The following is a 16,540-nucleotide window of genomic DNA, read 5'->3' as shown; positions in this document are numbered from 1 at the left end:
AAGTGAAGTGCAAAGTGTGTTAAATGACACCAAACAACTGAAAATGGACCTATGCATTAGTAAGGATTTATGAGGGATTTAAATATTTTATTGGAATCTCTTTATATCGGCCTCATATGCCACTCCAGAGAGGTAGAGGAACTACATACTAGCATTATGATGGACGCGCTCCAGAAACTACTCACACATTTTAAAACATTGTAACACTGAGAGGATATGCTGAAACACTGAGGTTCAGACAATTCTGGCTGGTTGGCAGCAAGTTTTTTACCATCATAAAGTGGACGTTTGAGGACTCCAGGAAGACTAGCGGCTACTTTTATTCTACTATTAACGAGAGGAATAAACATGAAAGAATAACAACTAACACTATTGTGATTTGTTATAGCAGGGAAGTTATGTCATTTAATTGTCTCAGGAAACCATACCAGGGAGCATATATAATAGTCTTGATACTGGAACAGCCTAATTAATGTTAATTGCTGCACCTGTGCTTTTGCAACTCTGTGGGACCACTGGGAGAAAGTCCTACGGTATAATTCAGCACATATGACTCAAGCTAGATATTCTAAATTGAAAAAAAAAGGATGAAATTTAAAGTCCCCTTCCTTCCACTCAAAAATGTGTTTTACTTAATTGTGAATTCAGTTGGATGTTTATATAGTAACTAAATGTGGCACATTATCACCACCAAATATCAGTGGAATAGCCTAAAGCAATTGGCAAGAACATGTGTCGTGAAATACAAACAAAACAAAACAGGAAACAAACATTAAAACATTGCTTCATAGCACTACAGGTAAAAAAAACTGCTGTTATAACTAACTACATTGTGTAATCTGTACTTCTCATCAATGATAATGAATAATTAAAAATCTAAATGTATTAGTAATCCTTTTATTCATTAAACAGCCTTAAAACTGGCTTTACAACTAAAATCTTTCTATTAATCCCCTCTAAATAAGGTCATATCTCCTATATCTTAGTGACGTTTGCATCTTCTAATGACCAGTATACACTCTGACTTTTTAACCATGAATATAATAACAATAAATTCATCAGAAGAATAAATGATTTCCTCATTTGCCAGGGCTAATTACAAAAGATCATAGCTTTGACCATTAGTCACTTCTACCCTGTTACCCTTAATGGGCTTAATTCCTTTTTGTTGTTGCTTGAAGCTATATTTGCATTTGAGATTTGTTACAGCCCAGGGAGTCTGCTTTAAGCCTGGAAGCAGCCACTGGAGGGAAGCTTTCTGACGTCTTGGCTTGAGAAAGTGAAACTTAAGGAGATCCACTTTCCCATCACTGACCTCAAGGATAAGGTCTTGTGAAATGACCTTTGGTTTAAGAAGCATTCAACGACCAGATCATGTGTGGACCACCACCAAACACCGTGTTACTAAACGTCATGGTGGTAAGCACAGCAGTAATTATATACACCAACTTGTGCGTGCCCAATGCAAGAGGAAACCAACTGATCCCTGTCACATAGCCTCATCTGCCCTGGTGGTGTGAATGACTTATGATGATACTGCAGTTCACACACCAGACGAGAATGTGTGATTACAAGGTATACAGTAGGTCACTACACAACTGATACGTGTTAATAATATTAATATTCCACATTGACATGAGGAGGGAAGGTGAGAGTATTTAACTACATCATGTAGCTTTTTCTGTAATGATAGGTTGTCTACATGGCTAATGTTAATTCTATTTTTGATCTCAATATGTAATTACCCACATGATTAAAAAAAAAAGTGTTTTCATTTAAGTAATTGAAAAGCATTAGGCCTTACTCTATTACCTGTACTCCTCCATGTAAACGTATAATGAAATGATGTTCATACTGAGTTATAAACAGCACTTTAGGCTCCCTCTCTAATGTCTTACACCTTACAGATTCTGTTACAGCTCCCAACATTTCCTCCCAACTGACTGATATTTTGATACCCAACATTCAGATCATAACCCATTTTCAAATCATCACTAACAAATTGTCATGCACATCCATATCCGATCCCTGTTGCAGCTTTCAGTTAGAGACATATCTATAATTTTTTTATGTGCTTAGAAAGTGGTGTCCTGTTTGCTGTTTTTAAAAGAGGAATTGACTTCTGCGGAATTCACTACTTGGAAAATGTTTTTTTTTTTTTTTTAATGCTGCACCACTAATATAACATATAAAATATAATAAAATGTTTTTTTGAATCATGGTAGGTTACTTTTCCATTTGTGTAACAACTTTTATTGTCTACTTTGGCATGAAACTATAACTAAATGGGAAATGTCTGCTTTATTGACAGTGGTCACAGGACTTTCAGACATCATGTGCAGTTTTTACCACATGTAATGCAATGTTTTTTGTGGGTCTGGTTGCGTTTGTTCTTGGGGACACATGATCTGCAGGTGGCTGTAATGCATCAAGTGCACAGAAGAAGAAGACTGGTATCTAGGTAACATGGTTGGAAACAGTGCAGGTTTCACATTTTCAGAATGAGTCGTCTTTGTAGATGTTTTAAGGGAAGCTGAAACAAGTATAGAAGTTCATCAGGCCTCAAGCATTCACACAGCGAGTTGGAGAGCTAGACTAAATGTAAACAGAAACTTCAGAAAACTCCACAGGGTACCTTGACTCCAAGCATATAATGTACTCAACTTCCCATGTCAGAAATGTGACCTGATCAGTTGCATTTGAAGGCAGCACAAGTTATGTATCCTGTTTCATTTCCTACATAAAAACATGAACAGTAAAATGGTCAGTGACATACAAGACCAATATGTGTTATGTGTTATGCTAATTGTGAGTTATCAATGCAGAGAGATTTGCTTCACTCAAGCCAGCAGTTCACAAATAAAATGAAATAAATCCTAGATTGTAAAGTAACTGTTATTTGCGGTTGTATGTATAACACTGGTTTCTTGAACAGTATGAGATGAAAGAAAGTAACTGTTGAAAGGGCACAGCAGCTCACAGGTGTAAGTGGAGTATTAATACTTAGATATGAGTGGGTGTGCTTTTTCACAATTGTGACTCATTCTGTTTTTAATTGTGCTGTAAAGACAATATCACTGTCTGAGAAACTACATGGAATACCTTCTAATTATATTTCTAGCTCCATTTACTTGCACCTTTCAGCAAAATCGATGCAGCGTGCAATAACACACATACACACACTGACACACAAACAAAAGCTCATTTCAGTGGTGTCATTTTTGTGAAAGCTCCACTGTACATTAATTTGGCACAAACTGCAACACAGAAATAGAACTCATGATTTTGGCCTTTAAACAAGGTGACATTTGAATAGCAAATAAACAAATGTGTTGATGTACTGTACATGGTGAGAATTTAAGGCTGTTTTTCTAGGGTGGAGTTAACTCTTTATGGTTTGGTAAAAATAGAAAGCAGCTTTAAAAAAATTCAAAAGGAACATTTATTCCCTTTTCGTGTAGCCTGGGGGAAATTCTGTTGATTGTTTACTTCTACAGTTTACACAGACAAACAAAAAAATATACTGTATGTGGATGAGCTTTTAATGTAATGGTGCTGTGAAAGATGAAATGAAATTGAATGTACAGTATATTATATCAATCACTGATCACCTCAGAACTTCTATGTGGCAATTTTCAAAACAATAAAAGATATGGGATTATTTCTCTATCATTACATTGTTTGGAATAACCATTTTGTTTGTTTGGCGTGGAACAAACCACAATTTGTTTCAAGGCGCATCTTCACACAGAGAAAAGATCACAAGACTACAGATAACATGTCTTCATCTTGTTGAAGCCTTGGGCTCTCACTTTGTAGTTACGCAGGGTAACCCTGCACCAGAAGAATCCTCTCAGGTAATGTATAGCAAAGCTGGTAACCCAGCACTCAGTCAGTTTGCTTTTTAAAGCCTGCACATAGTACAAACATTTTAGACAGCAAGGGTCAACCACCAGGAGAGACAAAAGGTCCCGACACACAGCAAGTGTTTACATCATACGTGATGTGTTCACACCTGATCATCTATCCAGGCATAAATAAAATAAGGAGGTACTACTCGTGCACTAGAAAGCACAACTCCTTTTATTGTAAGTGTTCAGACTATTCCAGTTACTACACATGAAAATATCAACCACTGTCAAAGCAAAATCTTTCTTTTTAAGAACATTTTGTGGAGTACACCAGGGGTCTATTCTGGGTCTCCATTTCATTTTCCGTCTGCATGCGACCTTTGGGGCACATTTCCCACAGACATAATATTTACTTTCATTGTTATGCAGATCATAAGCAACTGTATGTGCCAATAAAGCATCAAACTACTGATGTGACATGTTATATGACTTACAAAGAACTGCATGTCCAAAGACTTCCTGCAGCTCACTCACTCCAAGCTGGAGACCCTCATAATGAACCAACACTAACATTACTAACCGTCTCTTATCTAGTCTGAGTGCCTTTTTTTTAATAATGTCAAAGAAGAAGCCAGTCTTTTCTGTGCAATCTTTGACTTGAAACATTTAACCAGGATTAGGTCATTCCTCTCATGGTTATCTTGGTCAGAGTTTGTTCTTCTATTCAGCCGCAAATAGCAAGATTTTGTTGATTTTGGCTAATCTGCACAAAATATTCCATCATGATACCTTTTCAATTAGCCTTGGCAAGAGTTAATTGTGTTTATGATGCCTGCCAGTTGAACTTAAAAGTAAAATAGATAAATAATTTTCACAGGTGTGTTTTTAGTTCTAGTTTTGCAAACACAATTTTTCTGGAGATTAATGAGGTTTCATGCCAAATGCCAAACACAAAAGGGTGCTTTGAACACAATCTGAGGGCACCATATGTAAATGTTGCGTGGGTCAAAAGGCAAAAATGACCAGGACTGGAAGGCAGAGGAATGTCAGATATATTAAACATGTTTGACAGTTGAAACCATCATTGACCTTCTAGCGGGCTTTAACTGGCTGCAGGGATTGAGCAGTTCAAAATAATCCTCCCCTGTCAAACGTCACTCAAGCTCAGCCATAACACAAGTCATCATCCAGCTTAGCTTTCCTCCAATTTTGGGAAAGACGAGGAGACTCGTGGAAATTGGTATGTTAACCGGCAGCCATGAAATCTGTTAATTTTTTTGACTACAATAGAGATCAAACACTGGTGGATTTGGGTAATTAAGCATCCTTGAAGCCTATTGATGCAGAGAGCTCTACTTGCACCTTCTCTTTACGTGTGAGTAAGGACACGTTTGGGGATTGGGTGCTGGGTGGCAGGGGTGATATGGGTTAGGTTTAGGGGGGCAGAGCAGACGAGCTAATCAGAACAAGTCTAGATCATAGAATTTCATCCATGGAATTCATCTTGGACTTCTAATGACACTGACCTTCTATGAATACCCTCAATTATGTGAAATGATCTCTGTAATAAAGTCCTCAATCAAAGTCACAGACCCCCTACTGAGCAAGTCTCGGGTATTACATAAAATCATCATCAACTCCAAGTGACTGGAGATTTTTGATAACTATGACAAATATGTAAATAGTTCCATTATTGACTATGTTTTGGTTTATTTACACAACAGATTAAAAGAGGCATAACCCTCTTCTTTTAAGTAGATTTTGTACCATTTGTAAAAGGTTATGAACATGTCACGACACTGGGTCAAGCAGAGTGATGATGATAAAAGGCAAAGTTGACAGATTTCGCTTTCATTATAATCTGGCTTTTATAGTGTCTCTGCTCTATTTTAGCATTAGTGCTATACTATACACAAATAAACAAAAACACAGATTAGAGCGGAGATTTCGATACAAAAGTTTTAAGGGAGGGTCAGGTCAAACATGATGTCTGACACCACAGAGCTATTTACAGCACATCAAATAGATGTTCATACGGAGCATTAAGTTTCCCATTATGTTTCAAAGCATACTGGGAAACCTCCCTTGAAAGAAAGCAAGAGGGAGGGCACACAGCCCATTATACTGCTACCGTATATCCTTGGGAAAGAAAGACAAATATATATATATCTATATATAGATATATACAGATATATATAGTGTGCATGCAATGTCTGGGAAATTAGTGATTTGCTTTTATCTGAAATCAAAGGGATGCTCACAAATCTATTAAACGCCACCTTTTGTTTTTTAATAATGCATCATACTGGGACCAAAGCAAGCTTTTCAAGCAAAATGTAGACTTTTGTTTTGAACAAATATAATTAGACTTATTTTTAAGATACTTGCTACAATGTTGAAGCTAATTTGTATTTAGTAAAGTGCAGTCCTTGATGAGCTATTCCCAGAGGCTGGGAGGCCCAGTTTGTATTTTGAACCAGCATAAAATCCTTGAATTAAAGAAAACTCATGGGCCTTGCACTTTCCAGAGATTGTCGGCGGCTGGATGAATTGAGATTAGAATAGCTGTCTCTGTGGCATAGGCTTCTCTGTTCTAAGGGATGACAGTATTTTGTAATTCTTCTCAGACATGTACAGTACTATAAAAAGGTCTGTTGCTGGATCCAACATCTTGCAGAGCTTCTGAAGGCTTGCGGCCCGCCCTAAAACAGTCTTAAAGTGCTTTTGCAAAGATTAAATGTAGTGCTTTTTAACACTGTCATATATATACAACAGAAAAATAATGTGCTACTACTGTGATAGTCAATTAATCATCTGACTCATTATTCAAGCATACGTGTGCCAAACATTCCCTGGTTACAGCTTCAACATTGTGAGGGTTTGTTCATTTCCTGTGTCATGTGATACGTTATGTAAATTGCACATCTTTAGATTTTTTAAGTGTTGGACAGACATGCGATCAATTTGATGACCTCACCTTGAACCTCAGGAAATAGAGTAGGCCATTATTTACATTTTATTGCATTTTATTGATTAATCAAGAAAATACTCAACAGATTAATGGATAATAAAAATAATAATTAGTTGCACCCCTACAATTAACTATTAAATCAGAAATGTCAATATAGTATCTATTTATCATCCTGGTTAACAACAGATAGAAAATGAGAAATTATGTTTTATCTTTAGACCTGTAAATATGTAACCTGTAGTTAACTGAAAAATAAACATGGGTTTTCTGTACATACCATAGTGGGTAGATATATACACTGTTGGACATAAGCTGCCTTTTATGAGACAAATGAAATCAGATGGTGTAAACTCCCCATAGAAAAGATCTTTCAAATATTCATAAAGGTTAAAACAACTGTTTATTCTGAGCATTTCGATGAAAGATGGCAAGCAGCTCCCCACTGCATTCACATCTGATGTTGCACAAATGCATACTGCACACTCACAGACATACCGCACTGATGTACACACAGTCTTGTACACACACATACTTGCACACTTCTCCACCCACTCAAACACACACACACACACACACACACACACACACAAACAGATTCATTAAATAGTATATATGATGACTGGAGAGATGCTACCAGATGAAAACCCCAGCACCACTTTCTCCGCTGCTGGGTTGGGACACAGCTAAAATTAGCTCGCTTTTAACACTGTAGCGTTACTGTAATTCAGTTAAACATCAACATTTGAAGTTATAGCAAGTGAGAACAGTTTGTATATCATGCAAACGTTCATCAAGTGAAGGTGTGTCTGCAATTTTCAGAATTTAGCAGAAAGGCGACGTGTTTGCAGCCTATGCTATGAACTCATAGTGGCAATAGATGAAGGTCAGCACCTCGTCTGAGATGTTGAAGAGCACAAAAACAGGCAGAATGATGAGTCAGTCATGCAGATGTTTCACCAAAGATTAATAATAATGGAGGAGCTACGGCTGAAATTTACCTTTCGATTCAACACGTTCAAACCCTCAGCTATAATCTTAGAATTTGGGTGCTGAATGAAAGGACAGGATTTCAAATAAAAGTGGCTAAAAATGAGTTTTTTTGTCAGAGTGTCTAGGCGCTCCCTTTGAGATAGGCAGAGGAACTCAAATATCCCACAGAGGTTTGAAGAAGGACTGCTACGCTTTCATTTTTTGACAAGAGCCAGTTGAGGTGGTTCAAGCATCCAATGGGAATGCCTACCAGACTCCCTATGGAGGTATTCCAGGGATATCTAACTGGGAGGAAGCCCCAGGGCAAACCTAGAACACGCTGGAGGGATTATATATCCCAGCTGGCCTGGGAACGCCTCGGGATTCTGGAGGAGGAGCTGGGAGACGTGGCTAGGGAAATGGATGTCTGAACTGTTCTGCTTAGCCTACTACCATAAAACCGTGAGAAGTGACAGAAAATGATGAAAAGGATGGACAGATGGATGGATGGAGGGACAGATTGTTGCCTCGGCCTCATTTAGTATGTTGTATAGAGTGAATTATTATAAAGTATCATACATACGCCATTTTCCAAATATACCTGTGATAATAATTGTGGATACTGTTTGATTTAATGTGATTCGTGACTAAAATCATTCTTACCTTTGGTGGAACAGCTGGTCCAGCAATGTAGGGGGCCAAGCTTTGTGGTACATCTGTGATGTAGGTCTTCTTGGGGCCTGGAGGTTGGTATGCTTGGGCAGGGGCTGCCTCAGCTCTCCTGGCGCCTACTCCTGGATGCTCCTGATATACACCCGGAGCCATCGATGAAAAGCCAGGCTGTGGTGGTCCATAGGCGAAGTCGGGACCTTTGGGCTGCGCTGGCATGTACTGCACCTGTGCAGGGCTGCGGATCGGATGCTGGCCAAAATGTTGCCCGCCTGGGGCTTGATGCTGGGGGCCGGGCTGGGCCGATCTCACCTGGACATTGAATGTGGGCTGGCTTGGGGTTGAGGCTGTAGCGTAGGAGGCTGCAACAGGCTGAGGAGCCATGTGGCTTTGAGGTTTGGCAACCGGGCTGACGGAGGAAGGGGGCATAGACGAGACTCCTCCAGGACCCTGTGGTTTGGGTGTAGACTTCTTGGTGGCGGTCAGAGGGGGCTGAGTTGGAATGACCATACGCTTGTAACCAGTCACTGGAGTGTTTGGAGAAGGGACTGCAGAGGATCCAGAGTTCTGAAAAACGACAAAATAAACCAAGATTCAGAGCCTAATAAACAAACTGTCATATTGAACTGTATGGGCTGACACTGGATATTGAATCACAAATAACAGTAACAGGAACTGAAAACTTTGATAAAGGAAATCCTGCTGAATGGTGGAAATACAACATTTGTATCCAATGGCTTTTTACTGATAGTGTAGTTTACGCTCAAATGATCATCCACCTTGCCTCCCTCGAGTCAATTACAAGGCTACCTCGACAGCAGAGGCTCTACATTGTCCACGACTACCCATAATCTATAGCTAATAAAGCAGGAGGGGAAGAGATAAATTGTTTTGCAGGGGGGAGCGCCGTGACAGCAGACTGGCAATGGCACATGACACTTGTGCTGACTCCAGCTGCTTGGACGGGAAAGATGTTAAATCACTGAGATTTGTGGCGCTGGTGTTCCTGGGAAGAGACGGCTGTAAAGCAGCAACACAACCCCACTGCTGGGATTCTCACTGTCTGAGCTACTGTGGCGTTTTAATCTAACGTTTGAAGCACAGGCCAGGCCGCATAGAAATAAAGCATCTGAATAACACGCAGAACAACACGTTTCGCTCAGATGTCAGAGGCTTCTGCCCTGAGTTTCTCTCATGTAAGTAATAATTGTTTTTCACTACCACTACATATCGGTGTCAGACGTTCAGCCAGTCTAAAAAGGGTCTATCATTAACCTTGGTTGGCCTTATTAGGTTATCGCCTGAAGCCAAAAATCAGAGTCAATTACTAATTTTGCAGCACTAGGGGAACCAAAATGAACACTTGTAGTCTTTAGACACATTGCAACTTGGTTTGATGAGATGTCTTCTAAATTGGGGCAGAGCAATAATTCCAATCGATTTCCCCTAACAGATGATCACAGTCGGTTTTGTGACAAGTAATGTCACAAATAGCTGTTTTGCTGCACTGCTACATTTCCTTGTAATTCCCCTGCTTAAATTGAATAAAAAAATGCTTATGCTGTAATTCTATCAATGAAAAAGTTATAGGATATTTAAGTCTGTAATCATAATAATGTACTGATATATTTTTAAAAAAGTAAGTTTTGGTATAAGAGATGCAAGCACTAACTTTGTCTAAATCCCATCTAATCTAAGTCAGAGGGGAGCCCCTAAGGAACCATTAAAAGCCCAGAAAATATTTTCTGCCCTCACTCTGATTTCTGTCTCACTGATTAGCACTGATGTTTATTTAAAAAATCTGTCTGTCTGCATATGTATGGAAAATCCCCACTATGCCCTTTAGGAAGTGAAATTACTTAATTTAAATGTTTCATGGGTTTTAAATACTCTAGATTATTAATTTATCTTTAAGGCCTTAGAACCTACAGTAGCATTTAGTTAGCAGAGCACTGGAAATGCAAATTGGTCCCCTCAAAATAATTACACTGTCATGGTACATTTTCTACAAATTACATTAAAAGAATGGTTTCACCCCTTTCCGAGGGTGATGAAACTAATCAAATGCATAAAATCTGAAGAAAAGAAAAAAGTGTCTGCATAGTGGAATAGATTTTCCTAATAACCACACTAGATTTTTAAGGCTGTCCAAGCTGCATTTGCTTGACCTGTCAGTGTTAATAAGGCTGGTTGAAGATAACATCATGATAACTGAGTAAAGAGATGGTTGGACACAGAAAATGTAAAGATAATGTCACTCGCTGCTGCAAGGGGAGCTTTTATTCTGCAATTCAGTTTGAAGTTGTCTCTTCCTGCATCTGTTAACACTGTAATACATATAAGTAGAGAGGGTCAGCTACTGTTGTCTCAATTAGGTGGAACAAGACGATCTTACCTGTAACTTACCTTTGTTACGCTGCTAAATCAGATGTATATATTTTTATTTCACATTTTTTGATAGTTGAATCATGTATTTAAAAGCATTATTAAATGTATGCAATTTGTGTGTTAATATTTAATATTTTAACTAGGGCTGAAATTAAAATTAAGGTTTAAAATTTAAAAAGTCTTTCCTAGTTTCCCATACAAAGACTTCTTATCTAATAAAATGAAATAAAACATAAATAAAAAGTACAACTACTGATGCATTACATCCTGTAAGATCATTTGTAGTCATGTTGGTGATCCCCTAACTTTTCCCCTATCACCATCATTATAATACTTTAGTTTCTGATCAAATACCTACAAAACAAATGCTATTTCCAGCAATCTCAGCTGTACTTTTATGTGTAATGCTAATGAACAAATGACTAACATAACTAACATGGAAGATATAACCTGCTCATGTTAACCATGTAAGAACACTAATGTTAGCATTTACCTCACTAGCATGGCTTTAAACTCTCAGTCTAGTTGGCATGTCTTCTTGGAATCATTCATTTGGACAACACAAATTTGTAAAACGATAAAATGGCATGATCAGCACTTACTTTACAAATTATGAGTGTGTTCAAATTTTACATACACAGTGCTTAGCAGTAATGTTCATTTTGGTGAAATCTTTATTTTATAATCTTTATAATAATAAGGTTTAGGTTAAGGTTCTATATGTATGGTCTGACCTGCCTTACTTCAGGCACGGTTTGAAATGTAGAAGTCTGACCTACTGTAACACACAGCGTCACTTTCAATGCATACTGTGCTACTGTCCCTATCACAACCCCTACGCACACAAACACACAACACACGCACTTTCATAAAAGTTTTCCCTAACCCCTTCAGAAAAGTTAACCCTCACCCTACACTGTAATTCAGACTGACTTCGCAAACAACTTAAGTGTGAAATTTCACAGAGACTCTCAAGAAAGCCTTTTGACACATTAAAAAAGATTAGGAGAGACTATACAAGCCTTGGGGGGCTGAGTAAAACTGTTAACTTCGCATTTCAAACCACAAGGGTGGGGGATTTTTTTTTTTTTTTTTTTTTTAAGCAAGCTTTGGGAAAACCCCTAAAGAGGGAGAAGTTCTGCATCTTTTCAGACTCATCTAAGACCTTGGATATTTTTCTCTCTTTAACTTTTTTTTCTTCCTGCCATTTAAACAAAGTGGATGCTCGTCACTGTTTGGGCTCCACTTGCTCCATTTGCATCTGTCCATTTCAGCACTTACGCTATGACCGTGGACGAATCCCCTGTCGACGCTGAAGCATTCACTAATCTCCCCTCCGCTTTGAGTCATCTTGTCTCTGCACAATCAGGCTCAATAGTCACATTTAACAATCTCAATGCAGTCATGAAATTGAGGGTATCAATTCTCTTCTTAAAATAGTTCAAGATAAGGCACATTAAATATGATTAAACAATGTCTCTCTGGAACGTGGCGAGACCTCTAGCTGTTTTTCAACTATCTTTTCATTTGCAGATGAAGTGTGTTATACACATATTGGGAACTTTTCACTGTGCATATCTTATATCTGCGTGTCTGATTCTTTTTAGCTCCTTCAAGTGATAGCTGCATGACAACCCTAAGTGGATACTTTGAAAATGTTTCCACCCATGCCGTACAAATCAGAATAAATGTTTCATGGCTGAACTGTATCACATTTGTCCTGAAATACTACCACTGCTACTGTTACTGGTAGCACTGCTATTAGTTATATTGAGAAATTGTGCTTTCTGTATGTTAGACAGTAATCATATTATAAAATGCTCAGTCATAATGTTGAGATGCATCGTATGACTGTTCAAAAATTCAGCCTGTAAAGCATTAATGATATAAAAGGCTATTAAGAATGAAGGAAGATAATGTCTAAATGAATATGCCTTTTTCATAATAACATAGCAACTGTTAATAGTCGTTGCTGCGCTGGCTGTATTTACAGGAACAGCTCTCACAAGCGCAACCGCTGAGTGCATGACAGTCATTCTTGCATTTATGATATTACTGTGTGAAGATTTGCAAACATGGAAATATTCACAAAGTAACTCTTAAAACTTTACACATGAGAGTGAGGCTGTAAAAGAATAGAAAATCAAATACACACACACACACACACAATCACACACACACACACACACATGTATTATCTGAGGATGTGAGAACAGTTTTGATTCAGGATTACAGGCACTGCTGTGGAATAAAACTCACGTGGGTTTTGAAGCCGAGATAAAAAGTCAACATTTCCACAAAATCTGTTTCCAATTCTCTGAATAGTTTCCCTTAATAATACCGTAGCTACAATATTAGATCTCTGGGTTCTAATGTTTGAGAATGGATCATTTTTTATATCCATTTTACACACCGATTTGACATAGATATTTCAACTAATAGGTAATCGGCAACACAGCAAAAACTAAAAATGTGGAATATCATTGGTAATACTGCTCAAAATGTAATATGATTATATGATTACAATTCTGCCATCACGATGACTGAATGTCTTAATGTTACGCTGCTTTAAAAAACTCACTTTGCACCAATTTTGATACTAATTCCACAAAAATAAAAATATTCACTTTTCACTTCACTTGATTGAAGTTTTCCGTTTTCCATTTTATCTCTCCACAGGGCAGGTAGGTAGCACAGTCGTACAGTCATATATATCTTCTTTTTTTTCTACACACACAGACCATGTGCACTCTTTGGTTTAACCACCAAGACAACCTGACAACGATGTAGCAACATTTAAGTCTGTGCTTCAAAATTCACTTACGTAATCCCCTAAAAAAAAAAAAAAAAAAATGGGTTTCAGAGGAAAAGTATGTAATATTTCTAGCATGATGTAACAACATCATACAAAGTAGGGCGTATTACTTACTGATGCAACTAAAATATCATTTTCTGGGCAACTGTGTGAGAAAAAAAAAAAAAAAAAAAAGACAGTCCCCGAGAGTCAGCGATCGTGGCACTTCTGCAGGCTATCTTTATAAAAACTGGGAAGTGTGTGTTTTGTACTTCTCACACAGCAGTAACTAATTGTTTCATTCACCTCCTGCAGTACTGTACAGTCCAGTCTCAGCAACACATTCTGACTCATCCCTGTAATGAGCCCCTCTCATGCACTTGTGACCCCTCCTGCTTCTGGAGGTAAAATACGGCATAGTTGAAAACGTCCATCGCTTACAGTACGTCGATGTCATCAATCCCAGAGACGAGCAACTGTAACTGTTCTCTCAGAAGCTGTGTGAGTGTGTGTGTGTGTGTGTGTGTGTGTGTGTACTGTTATTGAGAAGAGGGATAATATGCAATGACAGCAGTTGATGATAAGCCTTTTAGCATTGTTACTAGGACTTTATGATGTAAAGAGGCAGGTTACATTGACTGTCACAGCTTCCTGGCTCAAACTAAATGTGTCATTGGCTCACCCTGTTAATAAAAGACAAAGGGGTGATACTATGCAGTTTATTTGACTAACGAACATTGACGGAACACATTGAGTGCCTGAAGGCATGCTCCTCTCTCCACAGTTGGCTGCCCCTGTCAAAACTCAGAACCTGCTGCCAGATTGACCTTAAGGTCAACGGGCGCCACCGGCACTGTGGCAACATCTCTGCTCCGTGCAGCAACAAAGCAATCAAAGAGAATAGCAGCACATAAAACAAACATGGTGGTGGTGGTGGTGGTGGTGGGGGGGGGGAGTTAAACACTATCAAGTCATGTAATTACTTTGCTAAAGTGTCAGCTTGATGTCAGCCCTTGGAGAGAAAATACAGAAACACACGGTCTCACAGTCACATAGGCACAGCCGTAAAGACTCCAATATCCATTTCAAAAAGTAGCTGGCCACGGCCTTGACCCCTTACAAGAAATAAAAGAGGCTGCCTTGCATACCACTGTCATGCCTGTGAGAGCAACACAAGGTGGAAACAATTGAAGCCAACATTCCTCAGCTAACTGAAGAGATAAACACGACATTTTACCTCACAACTTGGCAGCTTTACATTTGTTTTTGGTTAAAGTTGCTTTCCAAAGCAGAGTGGTAGCTAACAACGTGGTACGCAAAAAACAAGGGCATAGTGAAGAGACCACAATGCTACCAAACGGACACAAGAATCAAATAGAACAGGTGAGTCAGTGAAAGAGTCCTGGATTTAAGTGCTTTCTGAATGTTTGAGATTACTGCCTTTTATATATGAACAGTTAACTAACTATAAATACATAACTATACAATAAATACGTCAGCCAGATTTTCACGGCTGGTTAACAGTTCAGGAAAATATCACCTCCAGAGTGCTAACAATATGAACTAAGAGTGAAACCAAAACTTTCAGTTCTGTTTCTCTTGCTTTAAGAAAGTCTCATTCAAAATCAAATTTACGATTGTAAGAATGGGAATTTACAAAAAAAAAAAAAAAAAAGACTTAAAAGGGTGGTAAATTCTTAAAAACAACATTTCGACAATATCATAATGGGTTGAATCTCAGACAAGAGTATCCACTTATGGTTGCTAAAGTAGCTTTTGATAGAATAACTTTTTCAGAAAGACGGATGAAAGAAACTCAATGAGACGTCACAGAAACTACTGTAGGCTACACACAACTGCTGCCTTTACTCACTTAAGGGAAAAGCTTGATGTTTCTGAAAATAGGCTTCACTTTCTTGGTGAGGGTTAGATTATCATACCACTCCATATAATATATCTCTGTTGAATATCAAGCTAGCAGCTTGTTAGCTTAGCATAAGAAAAAGGCTGTAAACAAGGGGTTTACAGCTAGCCTGGCTCTATACAGAGGTAAATAAAATCACAGTGCCTCCCAGAAGTCTTGTCACTATGAATGGAGACTAACTTCCTTGAACATAGCCAGGCTAGCTGTTTCCCCCTGCTCCCAGTTTTTATGCTAAGCTAAGCTAATCAGCTACTAGCTGTAGATTCATATTGAAATGACAGATACAGTATGAGAGTGGCATCAGTCTTTTCATCTCCTGGCAAGAAATCTTATGAATGAATATTTCCAAAATATCAAACTATTCCTTTAGGCTGATAACTAACTGACTATTCATTAACTTTATCTCTTCTTTTAAATATACTATGTCAGGTATCATTCCCTATTTCAACCATCTACAGCGTTGCCAAGTGTACAAAATAACACTGAATAGTCTTTTGCCTTTGATCCATTCACTCTATTCCCAATAGGGAGTTTTGTTTGTGCCCTCGGTGATGGAATCAAATGGCATTCATACTCCATGCATCTTACATTTCGACACATTCTGGCACATGATTGTATCTGATATGAAATATGCGCAAAGCTTCTCCTTAATCTTTACATAGATTCAGTTCTGTACCCCTTACATGCAGATAAACAGAGTTAAAGTGGAAGGCAGGATGAGTGCTCCTGAAGGACTGAAGAATTGAAATGTGAGGCCGTCCCTTGAGATGCCTCCAGAGTTAAAGCCTCATGGGGCAAAGGGGCAGAAGACGAAAGGTCACCAACCCTATCATACTCCCAGTCTAGATTCTGCATTCCCTCCAATCGTTCAACAGACGCCATGATCAGTGGGAGTCTTGGGAGCGAGCAGCGAGGGCCTATCATTCTGCCATGTTGTGACAGCGAGTGCCATCCGCAATGCTCTTCCTGTTGAG

General features: G+C 38.5%; 1 protein-coding gene across 1 annotated transcript in view; it reads right to left on the bottom strand.

The window, feature by feature from the left end:
* The window catches only part of lpp (LIM domain containing preferred translocation partner in lipoma), a 129,592-nt gene that overhangs the window by 41,105 nt on the left and 71,947 nt on the right, over positions 1-16,540 (bottom strand). Inside the window, exon 7 of the mRNA XM_053322430.1 lies at positions 8,455-9,027. Coding sequence (XP_053178405.1) covers positions 8,455-9,027 — 573 coding nt within the window. The remainder of the gene's footprint in view (positions 1-8,454; positions 9,028-16,540) is intronic.

Source organism: Scomber japonicus, chromosome 7 (genome assembly GCF_027409825.1).
Source record: "Scomber japonicus isolate fScoJap1 chromosome 7, fScoJap1.pri, whole genome shotgun sequence".
NCBI classification, from domain to species: Eukaryota; Metazoa; Chordata; class Actinopteri; order Scombriformes; family Scombridae; genus Scomber; species Scomber japonicus.
This window is presented reverse-complemented; position numbering and strand designations above follow the sequence as displayed.